The sequence below is a fragment of the Apium graveolens genome, chromosome 9 (genome assembly GCF_009905375.1).
Source record: "Apium graveolens cultivar Ventura chromosome 9, ASM990537v1, whole genome shotgun sequence".
NCBI classification, from domain to species: Eukaryota; Viridiplantae; Streptophyta; class Magnoliopsida; order Apiales; family Apiaceae; genus Apium; species Apium graveolens.
In genome coordinates this window covers 145,788,647-145,802,307 of record NC_133655.1, presented here as the reverse complement: position 1 = coordinate 145,802,307, position 13,661 = coordinate 145,788,647, and the positions used below count along the sequence as shown (strand labels likewise).

Here is a 13,661-nt window from a genome sequence, read left to right as displayed (position 1 = left end):
CAAACTAAAATATCACTAAATTATTCACATGTATATTTAAAATTATTGTCAAATTATATTATTAAAATATTTTTAATAAATAAATTTCAGAATTCAAAATTTTCACTTTAAATTAAATTTAAAAATTATATAATATTATAAACAATCCGTGAAGTAAGGGTTTTGGTTGGTATTAAAAAATTGTACTAGTATAAATATTGAATATTATCCTTGCATGTGTAACTGATATTTCTATCATAAACCACAATATTAAGTCACCACCGAATTTGACTTTGATATCAAGAAGATGGGTCCTCTCCTCTCTGGCCATTTGCTCTAATCCACTCACCGCCCCCCTTGTATTTCCAGATAACTCTGCAACCGCTTATTAAACACATACATATGAATCATACGTGAAGATACGAAACTGCGAATTCTCTTAGATTATCCAGTAGAGGAAAACGACAACATAGTCGTCGTAGATATGGTTACTTGTGATTCACTATAAACATTTGTATGCATAGTTTCTACCGGATGACCTCAGAATCTGGAATTCTATTCGTGCTCTTCTTTTCTTTCCTTTACTCCTATCATCCCCATCTGCAACTACTTTAACGTCATCACCTTTTTCCTATCACAGGTGTGTTACTTCGTGCACATGTCCTTATCCATCTTTATATTCATTCATTCCAATTTGTACGTGTATATGTTTTTATAGGAACTGTCCAACAACTGAATTCTTGGTTTCAACATATTAAGTTTGTGGATGGATATGCGAATTGTTAAAAAAGGTCTGGATTATACGCGAAAAAGAAAGAAGTGGGTTTATTTACTTGGAGCTTTGGGTTTTTCTGGTTATGGCGCATATAGAGCTTATAATCTACCTACTGTTGTTAGGAGGAGGGAAAGGTTGTTGACAGTTTTGGGTGCTTTTGGTTCTCTAGCTCAAGCAGTGGCCGATTTTGCCGAGGCGATTGGGATTGTTTCTAAAGATTTTACTGAATTTGTCAAATCTGATTCTGATCAAGTTCCAAACACTTTGAGGCAAATTTCTAAGCTTACAATGTCCCAGGAATTTACAGCACCTGTCACTGGGATCACGAGGGCTATAGCTGTTGGAATTCTCAGGGGATATCGATCTGAGCAGGCTAAGAATGTGGATAATTCAGTTGGAAGTGGCAATTCAACTTTGGCTGACCAGGTTTTTGATAAGCTTTTCTCCAAAGCTGGGTCTGGTTTTGCTTCTGTTGTTGTTGGGAGTTTCGCTCGCAACATGGTCATTGCTTTATCTGATAGTTATGGAGATAAACTGAATGATAGTTCTGATTTGGCATCTAGTAGTGTTCCAAGATGGGTTGAAGTTGCGTGTGATGACAAGTTCAGGAATCTGATGGCGGATTCTATCCAGTTATTTGTGAGCACTGCAGTGGCTGCTTATCTTGAAAAAACCATGGACATCAACACCTACGATGACTTCTTTACAGGATTGACTAATCCAAAGCACGAAACTCAAGTCAGGGAGACACTAGCAACAATTTGTAATGGTGCAGTGGAAACCTTTGTTAGAACATCTCACCAGGTCTTAACAAGTGCTAATTCCAATTCAGCTATGGATCTTAGAGTTGGCCATCGTAGAATAAAGCAAAAGCTTGACAGGGAAGAATCACCACTAACTGAATATCCAGATAATGAATCAGTCGATGAGAATCAGGATTCTGGATGGGTGAATAAGATGTATTCAACTTTGGCAGTACCGAGCAATAGGAGGTTCGTTCTTGATATGACTGGAAGGGTAACTTTTGAAACAGTTCGATCATTTCTGAATTTTTTGCTGGAAAAGCTGTCCGACGGTGTGAGAAGTAATCTGAATGGTGCCCATGAGGAGGTAATCGATAAGGGATTTGAGGCTTATAGATATGTTACCGCCAAGTCTTCTACTATTGTCACTATATGTCTCTCTTTGTGCTTGCATATATTAGATGGTCCGTGGATTTTAGTCCGAACCTAATTATTTTTTCACATACTGGGTCGTCTAATTCATCTGTTTGATCAAATTGTTTGATCTGTTCCATGCCTGATAGAACCATATGTATAGTTTCTCTGTATAGTGTGCAAATATTTGTGTCCATAAAGCTGAGGTTCTGTTGGCATAAGTCCCGGAGATGAACAATTTAGGTGTGGTCAATTGGGACAGACTGGACAATGAAACAGATTATATGTTTATACTTCTGCATCTTCTTCATAATGTAAAACCACCAGTCCGATACAATTTTTTGTACCTTTGGATAAGCTTGTAATTCATCAATATTAAACAAGCCACATATATTAATATATTAATTATAATATTTAATTTCAGATTGTTCCTGGTTTCTTCATAATAAAAGCATATTGCTGTAATGCGTTACATGCATAAATAAATCTAAATCAACACTGCCGGATCAGTGATCAACAGTTGCCTAAATGTTTTTTCTTTCATGTTGGCAGATAAAAAAGCCATTTATAACTACCATCATTTCCCTAAAAAATTGTATGATCATCTCATGTTTTGCCATTTTTATTTTAATTTTAAGCTTAATGAAAATATCTATAATCTAGTTACCACCAGACAACCAGAGTTTCATATACGTCTACTTCCATACCTTGATCCAGTTAGCATATCGTACCAATCCTAGGAGATCTTCCTAAACATGAAAGTCACTGGAAGAGTCGCAGCATTTTTCTTCGGTTTGCCAAAAAAATTAGAAAGAATGGGCATAATAAGCGGGGAACTGTGAAAGAGAGGATATAACGTGTAAAAATCTCCTATTCACACAATGGTTCAACTGTTTCAAGCTTTCAGATATGAAAGGTCTCTGCAAGTGAGCACACAACTATACTAACATTAATCAACTAAAAAGGCACATGTATTCGTGTGTAATTAAATAGGGTCAATTACACAAATATATATAGTGACATCCAGACCAATACATGAGTTTAACAGATCTGTCACACGACTTGCACAGTCAAAATGACAATTTCATTGTATAAAAGGAATGAAAAAACAGCAACTTATATCTAACCAAAACTAGTTTAGAGAACTCTAACTTGTAATTTCTGCTCTCCTGCTTTGAACTAGAAGATAAGATCAGTAGATTTTAACTTCAAAGCAGCTACTTGGAGCTGGCATTATTTTCCCTTAGCAGCCGCCTCTTCCTCAAGTTTTGCTTTCCAGTGAGCTTCAAGAGGGGGTCCAAATATGTATTTCCCAGTAACAACTCCAAGGCTACAAAACGAAAAAATTATTGACCATTTCAGCTCAAGTTCTAAAAAAAGATTGAGCAAAATATTACTGTTCATTGATCAAAAGTAGAAGTAAACACAACTCCACAAGTCAACCACCACTGTTTTGCTGTATATATATATATAGAGTAAAGTATATATATACCCTACATATATATATATATATATCCATCTTATATGCGCAGTTGATACTTGATACTTAGAAGCAACCATGACTTCAAATGTCTAGAACACAAATAATTTCGCAAGTGTGCTCGAACTAAATTACAGAGATCTAGACAATTCTGATATTGCGAAGCCCAAATCCTTTGTATTCTGGAAAAGAGATTCGCATTACAGAAAAAAAAGCGATCAAATGTTTTTGTCTCTTGGTATAATCTCTCCATGGAGTCTATATCCTATACAAATAATTGCAGTAAAAATATAACCACATAACTGATGTTTTCTCACAAAACCTAAAAGTAAAGGAATAAATTCTGTCTCCTGTTGGAGTTTCTACTGATGATCATGATAATCACAGCTATCATTCATGCCGGCCACCAATTTTATAAAAAATAAATCAAATCTTTCACATGGTTTACAGTGCACACACAATCTTTGAACCCTAAGGTGTTTATTTGATCAAATTTTCACCATCTGTTGGTTGTGATATACCTTTTCTGTCAACCGTGAATCATGATTTGCAAATGTATGTCCTTAAACAACACAGACACTTAGAACCTTAGTATTGCAATTTTAATATTAAAACAGCTAAATTAGCAAGCATACGCAAACCTAAGCTTCACCCATTTAAAATTTCTGGCTCAAATGAACTGTTGTTCATTTGGAATTTAAAAAGAGCTTTTCTCAACTCGTTTGGCAACACAATCTGTGTAGCATTTGTTTTCCATTGTTATTGTAATTGAATCGTGAGTAGAACTTGTATTTGGGGTAACTTTGCTGGTGTCTAAGTAAGCCCAAAACTTAAAAAATCATCATGTTGGCAAACAGCTGGATTCAAAATGTTAACAATTTTTAATTGGGGACAAACAAATAAGTCTAAAACACAGTAGCATTTTGCAATTTCCATATAGAGCTGTCTGTACCATGGTATTAATTAGTAAAATTTGGGAAATTCAGTAGTAAATAGTTAAAGCTTGATAAAATGATTACGATAGAGAGAAACAAGCAACGAATCAATGCACAGAACACAGAGTATAGAAATATGTATGCACAGAGAGAGAGAGAGAGAGAGAGAGAGAGAGAGAGAGATGAGGAGTTACACGACAGCTCCAGCGACACGTGCTAAGGCCCATCTCCGTCGTCGATTCAATAACATCCCTCCCCTCCCCTTCAGTTCTTTCTCTGGCTCTGCTGTGTTTATGTGTTCGGATCTTTAAATCGGGTCTTTTGATCCAGCTGGTTCCATTTTCATTTTTCTAAAGCCCACTCCAATTTTATTTACTGCTTTCCCCATTTCACCAATAGGCCCCACCTATTGCCTTTCCAGAAAAAGATTTCAAAATATCGACGTTTGAAATTTATATAAAAAAATTAGAATTCACTACTTGTAAGTATGTCCTCAGCTGAGTTATGTGAGTATAAATATTTTTTAACGTGAATACACATGCATCGATAATTACATATTAAATTAAAATTCATCAATTATATCACTAATATAATATCTAAATCCACAACCGAATGCGTACCGGACTCAATACTCCACCACAGATTAGTCCGAAAAAACTAGCTATTTGGTACACATCGGTTGTTTACCTGTATCCATAAAGGTCTCAAACACTCTTATTTTTATCGATATGGGATATTACAGCTAAAATACATTACGTACTCGTATAATTTCCCTAAGTCCGTATTTATGGGTATTTTTCACTTCTTTTTCGTGATAATTTGTTTTTCAATTCTATAAAACACATTTAGAGGCATTTTCCTTTAAAATTTGAATTTGGATTAAATATTATAAGAAATTTTCTAAGTTTAAAAAAATAGGTTGTGTAGTTTTAATATTATTTTTATTAATCGTTTCAAATGTTTATAATTTATTTATTTTGTTATCGTAGGTAACCCGCAGTCGCTACTCTTCGGGTGCGCACTGGGTAAACCCTACGGGCTCACGCAATAGCCTGCAAACCACATGAACCAAGGTAAACCGCATTTAAGCGATATGCTCTGACTCAAGAGGCATAATCATAAATTCTCCTCCCGTGGGATTCGAACCTGCAAATGTTTATAATTGCGCACAAGTTTATAAAGTGACTACAAAATATTACAAATGTAGATCATTTCACTTTATAATAAAATTGTTAAGAACTGAACCGTGACCTTTGATTGTACTAACAATTTTTTATGTCAAATATTTGTAGTCTAAGACCTCGTTGTTTCGTCAATTATATGGTTATATGGGAATTTTAACTTTTCCGTAATCAAATTACAATTACAAATTTTACGGTAATTAAAAAGTTAGTGTTTGGTTTATTACTATGCAACTATAAGTTACGTAGTTAAATTTCATAAGTAATTAACATTTTTATATTGAATATCTAAGTAATTTGTGGTGACCATGGTGGACCGTGATAACTAAATTCCAATATTTTGTGGTAACTACAAAAATTTTGGAACTTGAAGTTCACTTACCTGATCTAAAATATAGCAAACCAAATATCGTAACTTTTTTTGGTTCCAAAAAATTTCAAGTTACATAGTTAGGTTATATCGAAACAAATGAGGTTTAAATTTAAGTTAACTTGCTACTTGTTATAATAAAATATCAAAACAAAATTGGTTGTTCTGAAAAATAATATTTATGTTGGGGAATTAGTTAAACAACTAAACCAAGCTGGAACTTTTTAGAAGTTGGTGGAAATGGATTTGTTTATTCATCAAATATTATAATTTATTTATCAGTGAGAAATTGCGCTGAAGAATTTTTTCCAGCAGATCCGCCTACGCATATTTTTCTTAACTCAACAAAGCACATATATTATATACTCCCTCCATTGTTTTCAATTGTTTACGTTTTTAAGAGAGTATCCGACATATATTTGAAGGTGCATAAAAAGTGTAGTTATGTAATTCTTTTTATAATTTTCTTTTTCTGAATAAAAGTTAAATATTTAAATTTTTATTCAAAAAAAATTATAAAATAAAATTATAAAACTATTCTTTACATACTAAACCAAACATATCCAGTATATCCCGCTTAACGCAGGGTCTGGGGAGGGTAAGATGTACGCAGCCTTCCCCTCATTCCAAAGAATGAATGAGTTGTTTCCCGAAAGACCTCGGACTTGTGTGTGCCTGTCAAAATACGTAAAAAGTGAAAATAACAATTTAACATATACGCAAGAATCAATATGAATTTCAAACATACAAAAATTTTATCATTTAAATTGAAAAGCGTCGAAATAAACCTTAACCCATGGTATTATTCACATGATTTTACCTAATTATTTGTTACTTGTTACTTAGTCGCCCGCAAGTTGCAGATTTCAGATTTATATCAGGAATTGAAATTCAACCAATAGGACAAAGTATATGTATGGAATATGGATAATGAAACAGTACATAAAAGTTTATAAAATAAAGGGAGAAGAAGATGTGATGGTCAGATAAAAACGGTTACAAAACTGAATGCGCATATGATCGAAAAACATAACGCAAGCTATTTGTTATTCCCAAGGAACTAACAATGAGATTTACAGAAGGGGGGTTGAATGTAAATCTCAAAACTTTTTCAAGTTTTGAGCAGTTTCAAAGGCTAAGTGTTTTGATGAACAGTTGTGTGTGAATTGCTTTGAACAGGTGCAGACAGATATATATCCAAGACACAAATGTAAAGAACACAAAGGCTTCAAAACCTTTTATTTTCTGGTGGATTTGTTGTTCCACCAGAGATGTGTATTTCAGAAAATCTGTGATTCAAAGAATTGATCACAACTGCGTCCTAGTACAAACTAGATGATTTTCTCTCTGGATTTTTCTAAACAGCTCTGGAAAAATTCACACTCTAATTACTAGCTGCAACTTGGTTTATATATCACCAAGTTTACAAGTGAAGACAAAAGTACAAATACAATTAAAAAGGTTCTTCACATGTTTCTTCTTCATTTCTCTATCCAATGCAATCTAGGATAATCTGTGAATCTTTGAATACTTCCTTGTTTGCACCAGAATGGAAATGCTACATTTTCTTGATTCCTCCACGAGGCTACCATATTCCAATTGTCTCTGTCAACCCATGTGCCTCTGTCAGCTTATGAATTGTCACTGTCAACTGCTATTGAACTGAGCATCCGTTGAAGCTTTCATCTGTTGATGGCTTTATCCATTGATGCATTAGCAGTTGAAACTTTATCCGTTGATGCACTCATCCGTTGATGGATGTTATGCGTTGAAACTTTAGAGACATCCGTTGAAGCTTTGTTTCTCATCCGTTGAAGGACTTTAATTTATCAGTTGATACTACTTCATTTATACAAAATTACAAGGCATGAAATATTTACAATTAGCCCTCCTATTTGCATATCCACTAGTAGTCAACATGACTGATAATTTTCCACAACATCTAAGAATTATAACTTAAATACAGAAACTGAAATGTGCTACAATACTAAACTTATTTCTAAGTAAAGTTACTCCATCAACGGATAGCCAGAATGGTCTTATCCGTTGAGGCTACAAACACTAGATTTCTAAACTTATCATCAAACTAATACACATATTCCTAACACTATTAACATTCATCTTTACATTCCACGACAGATGTATACAAAAACAGCCACAAAAACACTGGAAATGCAAATTTTAAGAATCGAAAATATAAACAAATTAAGAGTGATCAAATGCTCGAAAAGCGAGAAATAGAATAAAAGGATTCGATCTCAGGAAGCACTAAAATATATGAAATTAGAATTTAGTAAAATGCATACAAGCACAATTAAGACATATACAATATACATTAAAAAAATTAATACCTAACTGATTCAATAAATTGATGAGATGCGCCTTAAAATGCGTATCCGATACTTTCTGGGAAATATAAAGAATTAGAAAGGATGAAGGGAGTATCTTCTCACATCTCTTTCACATCTCTCTCTCTACAAATCACCACCATCATCTCCGCCATAAATCATCTCCATAACCATCGCCTCTCCCACCCTGCTCCACCCTGCTCTACTCTGCTCCGTTGTGCTCTATTGTGTTGTATCATCCTCTACTCTGCTCCACCGTGATCTACTGTGCTCTGTTGTGCTCAAATCTTCGCTACTTACCATCTTCTCTACTCACCGTCTCCTTTAATTGGTAAGTTTTTAAAATAAAAAACTTAATTTTTTAAATTGGGGGTTTAAAATCAAAACCCTAATTTCTTAAATTCGGGGTTTAAAATCAAAACCCTAATTTTAAATTTGTTTTTTACATGACTTGGACTTGATAGTATCTATTATTTATTTTTTTAATTATTTTTTTTGTTTCCTGTGTTAGTGTGTGTATTTTGAATGTTTGTTTTTGTTATTGTTAGTGTTAATGTGTGTATTTTATCCTAATTTTGAATGTATTTCATGCATGTTATAGTTGCTTGTTTTGTTTGGTTTTTTGCAAACATTAATGTACTATCGATAAAGAGAAACTGTATAGTTAGTTTAGTTTTGTACTGGTCATTTTTTTATTATTATTTGAGTTGGTTGTATTTTAGTTGTTGGCTGGATTAAACATGAATTGTTAGTTTTGTTATTACTATCATAATGCATATGTTCATTTGATTAATATAAATTATTGAATTTTAGGTTATAGATAAGTTTAGAAAAAAACTAAAATAGGTGTTAATACATAATATGTAATCACTATAATTATACTAAAAAATTAAGTGACATACCGGGTGGTTGGAAATGGATAAATCTTGGATAAAAGCTGATAGAAATTCATTACAGAATGAAATTGGTGTCGAAAACTTCTTGATATTTGCTGAGCAAAATAGTAAAAATCCCAAGAAAATTCCTTGCCCTTGTGGATGCTGCGTTAACTTCAAGGAATTTTATGTCAATATAATTAGAGGCCATTTATATGATAATGGTTTTAGTTTAGGGTATTATGATTGAATTTGGCATGAGGAAGCGGTTGTCAGCAGTATTAAGTCATCTATATGTAATTCGAAACCTCATGCGAAGCCTACACCAATTTCAGAAACATATAACGTATGTGAAACATCTTATAATAATAAGGAAGATGGCGATAATGAATCAGATGAGTTTTAAAGGTTTGTTACCGATGCGGAACAACCTCTGTTTGAGGGAAGTGAGTGTACTAAATTTGAGTCGGTGTTAAAATTACATAATTGGAAGGCTAGGTTTGGTATTAATGATAAGGCCTTCATTGATCTGCTTGAGTCTGTCGGTTCTTTTCTTCCGAAAGATAAGGTGCTTCCCGCTAATATGTATGAAGCAAAAAAAACTCTTACCGATTTAGGAATCGAGTATGTTAAATTCCACACTTGTCCAAATGACTGCGTATTATAAAGGGGTACAGTTCTTGAGTCTACTTATGAGTGTCCCAAATGTCAACTATCTCGCTGAAAAAATGGGAAAGATGGAAAGATTAGGGTTAATGTGCCAGCCAAGGTTATGTGGTATTTTCCGAATGTTTAAATCTACTTCTACTGCTAAATTAATGAGTTGGCATTAAAATAATCGATCTAAAGATGGAAAGATGCGCCATCCATTTGTTCCTCCTTCTTGGAGAAATGTAGATTATAGGTGGCCTGAGTTTGGTAGGGACGCAAGAAAATATACGCTTAGAGTTAGCGACTGATGGGATGAATCCACAACAATAATCGATTAAAAAATCGGTACAGCTACTGGCCAGTTATGTTGATAACATATTATCTTCCTCCACTACGCCATAGATTGGATTCCGCAACCCCAAGAAACCGTAACTAAAGGCCAAAAAAATGCTGTCATGTAACTATTATACTCAGCTTCATACATAGCATAACCAAAGGTCTAATTCAGATAATCAAACTGTGTTTACAGCTTTGACATATTTGTCGCTATTTTGTCCTATATTTGAGCAAATCAAGGAAGCAGCGGAAGTTCCCCCATGTTGAACGCAAAGAAACTAACACGTCCATGCTCAATATTACAAAACTTTAAGGGAATACCATTGCACCGTCTCTCAAGGTTGCTTATCTCTTGTTTAGACGGTGGAAGACTGCTGAAAACATTTAAAAGAATAATTCCCTACTCACTAATTATAACGATCACTAACACATGAGAAAGGGGAAAATGGCAGTCAAATTCACTACTTCTGTTAAAATAGTTAACACCAATTTCAAGTAGGATTTGTAAAAATAAAAATTAAAGTTGGGATTATGCGAGTATCCGACTTACTCAACCCACCCCTGCTTCCTAGGATGTAAAAAATAAACAACACGAAAATTAATTTTATTTCAAATAAAAACAGTAACAAATGAAACTTTATCCATATTGATGTTAGACATGAAAAACTCTTACTGTTAAGTCTTCTTTAATTCATTTTAAGTTCTCACACTAGTTTACTGTTCATGTATCTTCTGTTCTCTTTATGTCCATTTTTCTTACATCTAGTTACCACTGTTAAAATTCAATCGTCCAGTTAACAGAGACCCTAATTTGGTGCAAATGATATAGTTTAATAGACTTAAAATTAGTATATACATAAGTAATTTATTTATTTTCAGATTGGATCAGTTGTTCACTAATTTCCTAAAAGCCAGCTACCCAGAAATCATACCCCTTCAGGAAGAATTAGAAGTGCATTATATTTATATAGATAAATAGAGAAATATGCATGTTAAAGGAGAAACTTAGAGATAACCACAGCATACATGTAACACGATGATGATTGCCATCATCAACAACATTTAACATGGAAACAAAACAGAAAAGATACTACTATATCATAGCTTTTTACTTACCTGGTGAAGCAGAGCACACAACTTGGGGGTTAAACTGGATACACCTCAGTGAAGAACTGTAGCACCTTTGGTGTTTCTAGCAACCAGAACATGATAATCACCTGCAACAGCTTTCACGAGGACCTGGAAAACAAATGCAGGTTAATTGATACCCTATAACATCTCAAATGAACAAGATTTTAATATTTGGGAACGATCCTCTGGACAAATTCAAATGCACAAGATTTGTAATAACAATCTTTTACATTTCTTTTAGCAGAACCTGAATGTAAGCTTTACGCTGATGACAATTGATGCCCATGGCATAAATTTATACATATCCCAACAAAAAATATACAAACTATATGTGTGGCCATAAAATTGTAGAAGTTAGGATTTCTGTACTACTCATACAATTATTGCAGTAAACAGAAAAACATGAAAAATATATACTCAAACCGTCTCAGAATTGTAGCTGATTCTTTATTAAGACTTTAAAGAGTTGAGACATTGGAACAAAGAAATCTTTTTATGAAAATGGAAAGCAAACAATAAACACATTGGAGCAGAAAATATCTATTGATCTCATTATTTCCATGTGTTTTTCCAGCAATATTGTCCAGCTATTCGTTAAAAAGCATAAAAGTGTCTACTAATAAAATTAATTGGTCCTGAGATTAGAAGTACACTGATTTGATGCTTAAACTGTTCAAGTGAAATTATCATGTACAGCTCACTACATATTTATATTAATATCTTTACACAATCATGATACGCAACTATGGTTAATATCATCCTCCAAGTTGTTGAAATCTCATCTAATTTACTGCTTCTAGCAAGATTAAAGAGCTCATGAAATAAAAAACAATAGGAAAGCATAACTAACCACTATTTCATAGGTGCAAACATGATAAGATTGCCTCAAAATCACATTCTCTCCCCCCACAGAGTTCTCAACTACATCAGTAAATCAGTAAAATATGCAGAATTTGAGTTATAACTATATGTGCATACGATGTCCAGGTATGGCAGGTGCCATGTGACTATTTCTTTGTGGTTCTCTTTCATAAAAACATCTTAGTGACATGTCAGTTAAACAGCTGAAGGTTGAAGATTTAGATGGTTCACAATTAGCAACATCTTAGTGACATGTCAGTTAAACAGCTGAAGGTCCAAGTAACGCAGCTGAGAGATAAAACAATTAGCAATATATGAGAGCCTATAAAAAGTGTTAGTTGGATTATTGAGTTTCCTCGATAAAGCTTAAATATAAGAACATAAAAGGAATATGATACCTTGAGTTTTGTCGGCTATCACTATAGTTATGAATGCCACAATCAAATTAATCTTAACAAATAGGTTTATGTTTAACAGATTAGACGCTGCCTCCTTCCCGACATCCTCTTTCCATCCTGGGACGTAGACATGAGCAAGCCTGCATAGTTTAGCAAAGCTTGATAATTCATGTAGAACACTTTAAATTTAGCTTTTGCAGATAGAGCAGCGCCTTTAGGAGCATCCACTATATTTAGAATTTAAATAAAAACGCCCAAGACTTCTTTAACCACTACCTGAAAGCAGAGCCAAGTAAAAATGTAATATTGACCTCGTGTAAAAATGATCAAATTGATCAAACGAAGTAGTCGAAGTAGTCACCTGTAAATGGTGTTCTTTTGATAAGCTTAACTCTCATAAACTTTTTATCCTTTAACATTGTTATCTTGTTTCTTGTCATTTTGGTGAGATAATAATACAAAATACAAAAAAAAACTGCACTTCCATACAAATTAAACAAAGACATATATAGCAAAAAGATTGCCAGGGAGATAGCGCGGGGAGTGACATAGAAAAGAGATAAAAACAAACACACATACATATATACACACATAAAAATAACAAAAATCGTAAAGAGATTGAGCATACAGAGAGGGGGAGAGAGGGCATAGAGAGAGATAAACACACATACGTAAAACACTCAAAATTGAATTAATCGAGTGAGGATAATACCTCCCACAAAAGCCCTAAATCCAAGCTTAAATGAATCCAAGCCCTAAATCCCTAATCCCTCACTAAATTGAATCTAAGCCCTAAATTCCCAATATCCCACTTAATTGAATCCAAACCCTAAATCCCCAATCTCCCACTTAATTGAACAAGCCATAAATTCCCGCTCCCTCACTAGTCCAATGCTCCTCACTAATCTAACTTAGTTTTCTGCCGCTTTGAAATGAGTAATCGGGGAAATGGGAGTGAAATGAATGTTTTTAGTGGACTTGGAGCCAAAATGAAATTTTGGACAAGGCGGCAATAGTGTTTGGACTAGGCGGGATCAAAAAAATTTGGCCCATTTAATTTGGCCTGTTTAGCTATCTTTTTTTTTAATTTAAATTTGTTTTTTCATAAATTATATAATGTTTTTTATTATTCAAAATATATGTTCAGTTCAAACATATAATAAAAGTTGACTACATTATTTTTA

General features: G+C 33.7%; 1 protein-coding gene and 2 long non-coding RNA genes across 4 annotated transcripts; 1 reads left to right on the top strand and 2 right to left on the bottom strand.

The window, feature by feature from the left end:
- Positions 1-241: 241 nt before the first annotated feature.
- On the top strand, positions 242-2,334 carry LOC141684099 (protein PHLOEM PROTEIN 2-LIKE A10-like). Its single transcript, XM_074488937.1, has 2 exons — positions 242-619; positions 698-2,334. Exon 2 carries the CDS (start codon positions 746-748, stop codon positions 1,985-1,987), a length of 1,242 nt encoding a protein of 413 aa, XP_074345038.1. The 5' UTR covers positions 242-619; positions 698-745; the 3' UTR covers positions 1,988-2,334.
- A 526-nt stretch (positions 2,335-2,860) lies between these two features.
- On the bottom strand, positions 2,861-4,731 carry LOC141682961 (uncharacterized). Its single transcript, XR_012560022.1, has 2 exons — positions 4,521-4,731; positions 2,861-3,241 (listed from the first exon to the last, which is right to left on the bottom strand). It is a non-coding gene; the product is annotated as an uncharacterized LOC141682961 (long non-coding RNA).
- Positions 4,732-8,135: 3,404 nt separating this feature from the next.
- Positions 8,136-13,430, bottom strand: LOC141683134 (uncharacterized). Of its 2 annotated transcripts, none has more exons than XR_012560125.1 (4): positions 13,190-13,430; positions 12,478-12,753; positions 12,069-12,367; positions 8,136-11,326 (listed from the first exon to the last, which is right to left on the bottom strand). It is a non-coding gene; the product is annotated as an uncharacterized LOC141683134 (long non-coding RNA). The 2 variants fall into 2 exon arrangements; XR_012560124.1 differs by having other exon boundaries at positions 12,478-12,617.
- Between the last annotated feature and the right edge of the window lie 231 nt (positions 13,431-13,661).